General features: G+C 40.7%; 1 protein-coding gene across 1 annotated transcript; it reads left to right on the top strand.

Moving 5' to 3' along the window:
- Nucleotides 1–1018: 1018 nt before the first annotated feature.
- On the top strand, nt 1019–10936 carry LOC122944249 (cadherin-related family member 3-like). The gene is made up of 3 exons (XM_044302484.1): nt 1019–1105; nt 3912–4108; nt 10742–10936. Exons 1-3 carry the CDS (start codon nt 1063–1065, stop codon nt 10934–10936), a joined length of 435 nt encoding a protein of 144 aa, XP_044158419.1. The 5' UTR covers nt 1019–1062.
- Nucleotides 10937–12983: the final 2047 nt, after the last annotated feature.

Genomic DNA, 12983 nt, shown 5'->3' with positions numbered 1-12983 from the left:
AGAGCCACAACCCAGACAATCCCCCCTCAGCTACACCGGACAGAACACTAGGACCCAAGAACTGCAACCCAGACAATCCCCCCTCAGCTACACCGGACAGAACACTAGGACCCAAGAGCCACAACCCAGACAATCCCCCCTCAGCTAAACCGGACAGAACACTAGGACCAAGAGCCACAACCCAGACAGTCCCCCCTCAGCTACACTGGACAGAACACTAGGACCCAAGAGGAGCCGCAACCCAGACAACCCCCCCCCCCCTCAGCTACACCGGACAGAACACTAGGACCCAAGAAGAGCCACAACCCAGACAATCCCCCCTCAGCTACACCTGACAGAACACTAGGACCCAAGAGCCGCAACCCAGACAGTCCCCCCTCTGCTACACCGGACAGAACACTAGGACCAAGAGCCACAACCCAGACAGTCCCCCCTCAGCTACACCGGACAGAACACTAGGACCCAAGAGCCACAACCCAGACAGTCCCCCCTCAGCTACACTGGACAGAACACTAGGACCCAAGAGCCACAACCCAGACAATCCCCCCTCAGCTACACTGGACAGAACACTAGGACCCAAGAGCCGCAACCCAGGCAATCCCCCAAACACATCAAGTGGAGAACCCCTTTGAAGCTCGTTGCTTAGGATTTCACCGGAATGGGGTCACTTGCGATGTTAGAGCAGACAGCATACGCTTGGCCAGCACCTCCAGCCCATATGAAGCAGCATGCAGAGACTAGCCTGGCGTAGTATTACAGTAACGGTGTGGTTTCATGTTTTGTAACATTCGATTGTAATGCGGATGGAAATGTTTGCAATGTTCGGCTTGATCTACCCTGAATCCTGAGATCATATAATATCTGAATAAACACATTTGCTAATACTAAGTGCTTCCCTGCTCATTGCTTGTGTCTGCCTGCAAAACACACCTTGTGAGGTATGAGGTTTTTCTGGGAGAGGCGTGCCGCACTCTCTAACAAATAATTTAATTGCCATTTACCACCGAAAGTGCCAGGACTGTACATTCCCATCACCCAGGCCTGCTGTGCGGTATTAGCAGGATGAGGGCACTGCTTCTGCTGTTATCCTTCAGCATTTTTCAAGGTTAGTATACCGAATATAGGTTATGCTGAGAGGCCTGGGTTTGTGCTCATTTCATATATGTCTTCCCAATCATGGTTACTTTGAATTCTATGGTAGCTGGTGAGAGGCAGGGGCATAGGTAGTCATCAAGCCTTGTGAAGACCCAATGGATTCTCTGATTCGCCTTGACGTTTGGCAGATGGGCCCAAAAGTTTTTCCACAAAATGTATTTGCCAAGAATCTCAAATTTACAAAACAAGCGTAGCTTTAGCAGCAGAATATTTTCTAGAACTATGGCATTATTGTATGTAATTTGTGTTTGCAGAGTGCTGTTGCAGTGTGTTTTTTGCTGTGACACGTAGGAATACACCAGTAATATATACATGGCACATGGTAGGGCAGGGCCTGGTTACAGGTTTTGGATTTGGACCTGGTAGCTTCCAGTTATAAGGTTCCCCAGAAAACCACTCACTTGCAGGGTATGTTCACACCTGTCAGTTTTAACTCGTATTTCAGCACACGTTCTGCAACTAAACCCTGTGCACCTCGTGCAGGCTTCCCCAAGACCAATTTCAGTACAAAAAAAAAATGAGTGTCTTATTTCAGGTGGAAAACACCAAAGATCAGACCCACTAAGTGACAATTGGGCGCATGCTCATCCAAGTCTGCGGCACAGCAAATCAGCGTCAGAAATTCGATATGTGAACAAACCCTTCTAGTAGGAAGGAATGGCAAACTGATTTCAGCCGGTCCAAAAATGCTTGGTATGGGGGCTGACAAAGCAGGCCAGTACATACCATTACCACATTATTTACCCTAATATGTACAGGGCAGGGTAAAAGTCTGGACGCACCCATTTAACTGGTGTCATTTGTAGAACGTGGGGGTCATTTACAAAGATCGGCTTTTTACAGCGGTCTTTGTTTCCGCCCCTGCACTGCCAGAGGATTTACCTAATTTATGATGAGGTGTGCTCTCCATATTAAATTATGCCCACCTCCGGCAGACCATGCATGTGGAGTAAAAACTACCCCAGCCCCTGACTGGAGTTGTTTTTATTCCTCTTTTACTCCTCTTTTACACTAATAGAAGGCTTGGCCCCGGCCCCCTCCAAGGCCTTGCCGCTGCCAGGCGACAAGGATGGCGTGAAAATGCCCAGTGCGCTCTCCTTTACTTTCGGGGGCTTGTTTTACAAATAGGTGTCATCTGCACTAATCTGGCAATGAGGTCGAAAAATTATGTCCTTTATTCAAAATATATGAACATAAAATACCCAACCATGCATAAAATAAATAACAATAACAATATATGGCAATCCACCTGTGCACCCTAGTAAAAACGTAATAAACCGTTTTTATTAGGTTTTTAACAAGTGTGCATACTATTACTATGTACAGCTGGATTGCCATATATCGTTATTTTATGCATAGTTTGTTATTTTATGTTCATATATTTTGAATAAAGAGTATAGTTTTTTTAACTTTATTGACAAATCAGCATCAATGAGTGGGAGTGGCAGCAACCAATTAAAGCCCTATAATGACCCCCCCCCCCCAACGCCCGGGCCTCTCATATACACTATACTGACCTTTGCCATGGCTGCCGATACATCTCCGATGTTTTGATCCGAGCAGCCAATAGCACGCTGTGACAGGGATGAGCCTCCCTAGCATCGCAGGAGATGCAGCAGCTGCCATGCAAGGATACAGAGCTCAGCAGGCGACGCGGAGAAGGTAAGTATAATGTATAAGAGGGGCCCAGGTATTGCGGGGAGGGTCATTATAGGGGTTGGATAACCCCTTCAATAATTATATTTCATATTCAGTTTTGGGCAGGCAGTTCGAGCACCTCGATTTCCAATTATTAATTATAAGTGAGCCACTGAATATATGTTATTTAGTGACTTTTTTATATCCTAATGATATGCCAGCAAAGTCCAAGAAGACACAACCCCTTTAAGGCTAGGTCTACACGGCGACAATAAGTCGCGCGACAGATAGGGAACAACTACACTGCAACATTTGTCGCGCAACATTTTTTTAATTGATAGTCTATGGTGTCGCAATGCGACATGCGACATCCTGCGACTGCGACAGTCGCAGAAAAATCATCTTGAATAGATTTTCTGCGACTGTTGCGTCTCAGTCGCAGCATGTCGCATGTTGCAGTGCGACACCATAGACCAGGCATCTCAAACTGCGGCCCTCCAGCTGTTGTAAAACTACAACTCCCACAATGCCCTGCTGTAGGCTGATACCTGTAGGCTGTCCGGGCATGCTGGGAGTTGTAGTTTTGCAACAGCTGGAGGGCCGCAGTTTGAGATGCCTGCCATAGACTATCATTATAAAAAAAATTGTGCGACATTGATGCAACAAAATTGCCGCGCGACAAATGTCGTCGTGTAGACCTAGCCTTAGTCTTCTGCAGTCTCATAGCGTTGAGTGGAGCAGACTTGTGGTCTCCCAATCTAGTGATATATGGTGGCCCCAGCAGTCGGACCTTGACGCTTCTCTCTTAACCTGTGTCTAGAAGATAAGTGTTTGGTTAAAGGGCTTCTCCAAGATTCTGATATTGATAACCTAACCTCAGGATAGGTCATCAATATTTGATTGGTGGGGGGCCAGCTTCCAGCACCCCCTCTGATCAGCTGTTTGAAGAGGCCGCTGCGCCACTGCAGCCTTTTTCTAGATCAGTGATGTCACGTTCATTGGTGGCATGACCTAGGCGCAGCTCAGTCCCATACAAGTGACTACTGCAGGGGAAGAGGACTACAAGCAAGCATATATATATATTCCTCTATCACATCATTTGTTTCTTGCCTCCTCAGTGATCTTTTCCGCTCCAACGTTATTTCTGCCTAACAACGTGACCATCCCTGAAGATGCCCCTCGGAGCACGCTGGTGGCAAGGATTACGGCGACTGCTGCACAGTTTGATTCTATAGTCGGAGCCCCTTTTATAGTGAACTCAAATCCAGTGATGCACCCCTTCACGATTATTCCGAAAGCTGTCAATTATTGGGAGGTATGCATAATGATCTGCCACATGTACTATATAAGGGCTCATGTACACGGCCGCGGAACGGAGGCACGGATCGGAAGCCCACGGAAGCACTACGGAGTGCTGATTTTAGGTCCAAAATCTCTGCAGCTTGATAATTGGTGTAATTGTGTCTGCCTGTAGTCACCACTAGGGGGAGATAATTGCATATGAATTTATGTAGCTACTATTAAAATGGGAGAAGAGTCATTCTGTGTGCAGTGAGCTCCCCCTAGTGGTGGCTGCCGGCAGCTGCTATGTCTGCTATAGCAAGCAAGGAAAACAGGTTGGCCCCTTCCCAACACATGCCCCACAGTAGTCAGTTGTCTGTCTCTATAGAAGGTACAGCACTGGGACACATGGATTGCCACCCAGCTTTTCTACCCTCCGTATCCATAACCAGACCCTGTGAGAGCTGTAGTGCTGGCCATTGATGGTGTCCACACTAGTCAGGGACTAAAATTGACGGGACTTGACACTAGACATTCGTTTTCTATTCTAGACACCTAATTGCCTCATTGGGGGCAATTTTAAGGTACCCACACACATTTCGGATTACGCATGGTTTTCCCACATAGATTCTCATATGAAAATCTGCATCGTAAATGCTATGTGTGAACATATCCTTATGGGCGCCATTTGATCCACTAGATCAGCATTAATAGGGCATTTTACTGGAAACATAATGTTAAGGCTTTTGTGAGAAATCCCTTTAAGAAGCGTCTGTTTTATTGACTCTGATCGCTGATCTTATAATAGTGTAATTACTTCTCCAGTTTATGGACTCTCCGTTCTTTCATCAGTTTGTTCAGTGCTCGGATCATTTTTCTATGTAGATTCGGCTTAACTTGAATTTATTTCCCATGTTGACTTCTCTATGATAACAATTAACATAATTCAGGAAAGATAATGAACAGGTTGTAGATCTAAGGGATTTGAGGGCAATCTGTTCTCTTTGTAAACGGCACAAACATCACATTTTTAACCTTTGTGCAAACAGTACATGTATATAGTATATATAATACAATACATATATATAGAGTATATATTACAGTACGTGTATATAGTATATAGTGTATAGTGTAAATAGTACAGTAAACGTATATAGTATATAATACAGTACATGTATATAGTATATATATAATACAATACATATATATATATAGAATATATACTACAGTACGTGTATATGTTATATAATACAGTACATGTATATAGTATATAGTGTATAGTGTAAATAGTACAGTAAACGTATATAGTATATAATACAGTACATGTATATAGTATATATAATACAATACATATAAATATATAGAATATATACTACAGTACGTGTATATGTTATATAATACAGTACATGTATATAGTATATAATACAGTACATGTATATAGAATATATAGTACAGTACATGTATATAGTATATAATACAGTACATGTACATAGTATATAGTGTATATAGTACAGTACACGTATATAGTATATAATACAGTACACGTATATAGTATATAATACAGTACATGTATATAGAATATATAATACAGTACATGTATATAGAATATATAATACAGTACATGTATATGGTATATAATACAGTACATGTATATAGAATATAGAATACAGTACATGTACATAGTATATAGTGTATATAGTACAGTACATGTATATAGTATATATAATACAGTACATGTATATAGTATAATACAGTACACATATATGGTATATAATACAGTACATGTATATAGTATATATAATACAATACATATATATAGAATATATAATACAGTACACGTATATAGTATATAATACAGTACATGTATATAGTATAATACAGTACACATATATGGTATATAATAGAGTACACATACATAGTATATATAATACATATATATAATGCAGTACATGTATATAGTATATAATACAGTACATGTATATAGAATATATAATACAGTACATGTATATAATACAGTACATGTACATAGTATATAGTGTATATAGTACAGTACACGTATATAGTATATATAATACAGTACACGTATATAGTATATAATACAGTACACGTATATAGTATATAATACAGTACATGTATATAGAATATATAATACAGTACATGTATATAGAATATATAATACAGTACATGTATATAGAATATATAATACAGTACATGTATATGGTATATAATACAGTACATGTATATAGAATATATAATACAGTACATGTATATAGAATATATAATACAGTACATGTATATGGTATATAATACAGTACATGTATATAGAATATATAATACAGTACATGTATATAGAATATAGAATACAGTACACGTATATAGTATATAATACAGTACATGTATATAGTATAATACAGTACACATATATGGTATATAATACAGTACATGTATATAGTATATATAATACAATACATATATATAGAATATATAATACAGTACATGTATATAGAATATATAATACAGTACACGTATATAGTATATAATACAGTACACGTATATAGTATATAATAGAGTACACATACATAGTATATATAATACATATATATAATACAGTACATGTATATAGTATATAATACAGTACATGTATATAGTATAATACAGTACACATATATGGTATATATACAGTACACATACATAGTATATATAATATATATAATACAGTACATGTATATAGTATAGGGTTTTTCGGGTATCGAACCTTCGATACCCAATCGATACTTTTAGCCCGGTATCGATACGATACCGGAGTTTGTCTTTTATCGATACTAGGCTGTGCTACTGCACAGCCCAGTATCAGAGAATATGGATCGAGCTGCTCTCAGCGCGGCCATGTTCCCTCAGCATCACGGGGAGAAGGAAGCAGTCTCTCCCTCCCCCTGTGCTGCTGCCTCCAATGAGAGCGCAGAGGGGCGGAGGAGGGGAGTGCACACTGCGCCACCAATGATAACTAACGTTTTATACATTACAAATGCAGGCGGTGGCAGAAACACATTGCGGGCACCCTGCCTCTGACAGGGCGCTGCGATCCGTGGCAATTAACCGCACCTGAGGGGTTAACTGCCACTGATCGCAGCGCCCTGTCAGAAGTCGGGTGCCGGCAATGTGTTTCTGCCGCCGCCTGCATTTGTATATTGAACGTTAATTATCATTGGTGGCGAAGTGCGCCCCCCCGTCCCAGTATTAAAAACATTGGTGGCGCAGTGTGCCCTCCACCCGTCCTATGTATTAAAAACATTAGTGGTGCAGTGCACCCTCCCCCCAGTATTAAAAACAGTGCGCCCTCCCAGTATTAAAAATATTGGTGGTGCAGTGCGCCCCCCCACCCCAGTATTAAAAGCATTGGTGGCAGTGGCCACAGGGTCCCCTCCCCTCCTCTTCATTGGTGGCAGTGGCAGCTTCTGATCGGAGCCCCAGCAGTGTTATCCTGGGGCTCCAATTACTGAAGCCCTGGCTGCCATGGTAACCTCCCTGCTGCTGTGTGTACTATGCACAGGGCAGCAGGGAGAGTGTGAGGTCCTATTCACCCTAATAGAGATCTATTGTTAATAGGACAAGGGATGAAAAGATCCCAGGTTCTAGCCCCTTATGGGGGAAAAAAGTTATTAAATAAACTGTACAAAAAAAACCCCCAAAAAATAAAAAAAATATTAAGTATAAATCACCCCTTTCCCAATTTTACATATAAAATATATAAACAATAAATAAATAAAATATTTTATATTGACACGTCCAAAAAGTCAAAACTATTAAAATATTTAGCAATATCTCCTATGCGGTGAATGCTGTAAAAGAAAAAAAATGAAAAGAAAAACTGCACGATTCTCCTTTTTTTTAAGTCACCTTGTTCCCCCCAAAAATAGGATAGGACTGTTCGATTATGGGCCGGACGTTCCATAAAATGCAGAATGCACGCGGCTTTTTTTGGCGTTTTATTTTTTTCGCATGGTATCGAATGGTATCGAGTATCGCAATACTTTTTTATGGTATCGAAACGGAATCAAAATTTTGGTATCCAAACAATCCTAATATAGTATATATACTACAGTACACGTATATGGTATATAATACAGTACATGTATATAGTATATATAATACAGTACACGTATATGGTATATAATACAGTACATGTATATTGAATATAATGTAGTACATGTATATAGTATTCATAATAAAATATATGTATATAGTATATAAAACAGTATATGTATATATAATATATAATACAGTACATGTACGGTATATAGTATATCCTACAGTACATGTATATGGTTTATAATACAGTACATGTATATGGTATATAATATAGTACATGTATAAAGTATATAATACAGTATATGTATATGGTATATAATGCAGTACATGTATATATTTTTATAATGAAGTATATGTATATAGTATATATGATGCAGCACATGTATATAGTATATAGTTCAGTACATGTATATAGTATATATGATGCAGTACATGTATATAGTATATAATACATTACAGGTATATAATGCATACATAATACAGTATGTAATATATAATACAGTTTTACCAAACAAGATTATTTTCCTAGAAAATGTTGAAAAACACTTACAAATATTATTAGATATATAGATAGATCGATAAATCAAAGTTATACATAAATATATTTGAGATAGATATATACAGTAGATGATAGAGCGACAGACAGACAGACTGCAGTTGGGGTGGATAAAGCATGTCCATTTAACGTTTCACCTGTTTTGGAGTGCTGCCTCTTGGATACCTATAGACCCCGATAGGTCTTAGAGGGACTGCACCCACCTCTCTCTTCTTTTTTGACAGTGCTGCTGTTTCTTTCTGTTTTTAGACAGATATATAGATAGGCATGAGATAGACACTGTATATATACAGTACAGACCAAAAGTTTGGACACACCTTCTCATTCAAAGAGTTTTCTTTATTTTCATGACTATGAAAATTGTAGATTCACACTGACGGCATCAAAACTATGAATTAACCCATGTGGAATTATATACATAACAAAAAAGTGTGAAACAACTGAAAATATGTCATATTCTAGGTTCTTCAAAGTAGCCACCTTTTGCTTTGATTACTGCTTTGCACACTCTTGGCATTCTCTTGATGAGCTTCAAGAGGTAGTCACCTGAAATGGTTTTCACTTCACAGGTGTGCCCTGTCAGGTTTAATAAGTGGGATTTCTTGCCTTATAAATGGGGTTGGGACCATCAGTTGAGTTGTGGAGAAGTCAGGTGGATACACAGCTGATAGTCCTACTGAATAGACTGTTAGAATTTGTATTATGGCAAGAAAAAAGCAGCTAAGTAAAGAAAAACGAGTGGCCATCATTACTTTAAGAAATGAAGGTCAGTCAGTCCGAAAAATTGGGAAAACTTTGAAAGTGTCCCTAAGTGCAGTCACAAAAACCATCAAGCGCTACAAAGAAACTGGCTCCCATGCGGACCGCCCCAGGAAAGGAAGACCAAGAGTCACCTCTGCTGCGGAGGATAAGTTCATCCGAGTCACCAGCCTCAGAAATCGCAGGTTAACAGCAGCTGAGATTAGAGACCAGGTCAATGCCACACAGAGTTCTAGCAGCAGACACATCTCTAGAACAACTGTTAAGAGGAGACTGTGTGAATCAGGCCTTCATGGTAGAATATCTGCTAGGAAACCACTGCTAAGGACAGGCAACAAGCAGAAGAGACTTGTTTGGGCTAAAGAACACAAGGAATGGACATTAGACCAGTGGAAATCTGTGCTTTGGTCTGATGAGTCCAAATTAGAGATCTTTAGTTCCAACCACCGTGTCTTTGTGCGACGCAGAAAAGGTGAACGGATGGACTCTAGATGCCTGGTTCCCACCGTGAAGCATGGAGGAGGAGGTGTGATGGTGTGGGGGTGCTTTGCTGGTGACACTGTTGGGGATTTATTCAAAATTGGAGGCATACTGAACCAGCATGGCTACCACAGCATCTTGCAGCGGCATGCTATTCCATCCGGTTTGCGTTTAGTTGGACCATCATTTATTTTTCAACAGGACAATGACCCCAAACACACCTCCAGGCTGTGTAAGGGCTATTTGACCATGAAGGAGAGTGATGGGGTGCTGCGCCAGATGACCTGGCCTCCACAGTCACCGGACCTGAACCCAATCAAGATGGTTTGGGGTGAGCTGGACCGCAGAGTGAAGGCAAAAGGGCCAACAAGTGCTAAGCATCTCTGGGAACTCCTTCAAGACTGTTGGAAGACCATTTCAGGTGACTACCTCTTGAAGCTCATCAAGAGAATGCCAAGAGTGTGCAAAGCAGTAATCAAAGCAAAAGGTGGCTACTTTGAAGAACCTAGAATATGACATATTTTCAGTTGTTTCACACTTTTTTGTTATGTATATAATTCCACATGTGTTAATTCATAGTTTTGATGCCTTCAGTGTGAATCTACAATTAGTCATGAAAATAAAGAAAACTCTTTGAATGAGAAGGTGTGTCCAAACTTTTGGTCTGTACTGTACATGGAGATAGACAGATGCATAGATAGATATGAGGTAGGTATAGACAGACAGGCAGAGATAATGTGTAGATAATGATTTCCTTTTCTTTGTCCTTATTCTTCTGTCTAGTTGATAACGACCAGCAGACCCAAGCTGGACTTTGAAGCTGTCCCCCTATACACCCTTCAAATCCTAGTGGAAGACAGTAAAGGGACAACAGCCACTCAGTCCATTGTCATTGAGATCTCCAAAGTCAACAAACCCCCGATGTTCACTGGTACACTGGCTGATAAAGGTAAATTCCACCTACTACATGGGATGTGATGTAGAGCCTTAAAGAGGACCTGTCCCCCCTCCTGACATGTCTGTTTTAGTAAATGCTTGCATTCCCTGTGTAACAATTCTGGAGCATCTATTCTTCAGACTCTGTGTTGTGCCATTCCGTTATTATTTCTGATACAAGGTATGAATGAATGGCGGATAGTTTGCAATGAAGGTCCAGCTGGGTGTTCTCAATAGGGGGCGTGTCCCTGCACAGTCTCACACTGGAAGCACTGATTGCATAATGTCACACTGTGCAGGGACACCCCCCCCCCCCAACTGGTAATCACCATCTGGACCTTTATTTCAACCTTCTAGTAATTAATTCATAACTTCTAGCGGGAATAATTAAGGAATGGCACAACATGAGCTTGCTATTAAATCACAGAATGTCATTTAACAGCAAGCTCTATGCAGAAAACTAGCTTAGAAACCTGCAGCATTATGACTGGAGCTCTGGATGAGCATGGGTTGCAAGGCAGACAGTGCAAAATGAGTTACAGTGGGGAAAATAAGTATTTGATACACTGACGATTTTGCAAGTTTTCCCACCTACAAAGAATGGAGAGGTCTGTAATTTCCATCGTAGGCACACTTCAACTGTGTACCTACGATTCAACAGAATAAAAAAAAAATCCAGAAAATCACATTGTATGATTTTTAAATAATTAATTTGCATTTTTATTACATGAAATAAGTATTTAATCACCTACCACCTGATCACCTACCACCCAGCACGAACTTTGTCTCTCACAGTCCTCTTCGTTTTTCTTTAAGAAGCCCTCCTTCTCTGCACTCATTACTAGTGTTGAGCGAACCCGAACTGTAAAGTTTGGGTCCGTACCAAACTTTATGATTTTTGGTACCCGAACCTGAACTTTGCCGGAAAAAAACTGTGTAATACAGTACAGCAGCGGCAGCAGGAAGCGCACGGCGTTATAGCAACTAATGACGCCGTACGCTCTTGCACTCAGAAGAAATCCAGGCCGATATCACATGGTCCGTGTTCTTTGAAAGAGGACCCATGACTTTTACCCTTGTGTGGTTTTTATTATTATTATTTTTATATAAATATATTTATGCATTTATTTATTTATGTATTCTATTTATGTATTTATACTTGTATTCCCTAATAAATCATACCAGGGTGTCTTCCTCTATTATTCCTCCTGGAAATTATGAATGACTTGACAACTGGACGGCGCTACCATTCCCCTTCTCAGTAGGGTGTTTCTTTACACAGCCTACCACTGTCAGTGTGTAAAGAAAGAGTCCATTAGCAATAGGTATGGTAATATTCATATTCAAGTATTCATACATTTCCAGGAGGAATAACAGAAGAATAGCACAAAAATTACAACAGCATTGTTGCTTATTGGGGAATACATTTATTTACTAAAACGGACATGTCAGCATAGTGTGAGATTATAATTTATATAGACATTATGGGGGGGCATTTCTGATTAAGACGCTGGTCTTCGTCCCTCTTGCGCTCACCGTTCATCCACCTAAGGCTACTTTCACACTAGCGTTCGGGGCTCCGCTTGTGAGTTCCGTTTGAAGGCTCTCACAAGCGGCCCCGAACGGATCCGTACATCCCTAATGCATTCTGAGTGGATGCGGATCCGCTCAGAATGCATCAGTCTGGCACCGTTTGTCCTCCGCTCCGCTCAGCAGGCAGACACCTGAACGCTGCTTGAAGCGTTCGTGTGTCCGCCTGGCCGTGCGGAGGCAAACGGATCCGTCCAGACTTACAATGTAAGTCAATGGGGACGGATCCGTTTGAAGTTGACACAATATGGCTCAATTTTCAAACGGATCCGTCCCCCATTGACTTTCAATGTTAAGTCTGGACGGATCTGTCTGAAGCTACTTTCACACTTAGAATTTTTTCTAAAATATAATGCAGACGGATCCATTCGGAACGGATCCCATCGTCTGCATTATAGGAGCGGATCCGTCTGTGCAGACACCAGACGGATCCGCTCTGAACGCAAGTGTGAAAGTAGCCTTAGGCTACTTTCACACTAGCGTTTTTTGCGGATCCGTC

This window comes from Bufo gargarizans, chromosome 7, assembly GCF_014858855.1.
Source record: "Bufo gargarizans isolate SCDJY-AF-19 chromosome 7, ASM1485885v1, whole genome shotgun sequence".
NCBI classification, from domain to species: Eukaryota; Metazoa; Chordata; class Amphibia; order Anura; family Bufonidae; genus Bufo; species Bufo gargarizans.
This window is presented reverse-complemented; position numbering and strand designations above follow the sequence as displayed.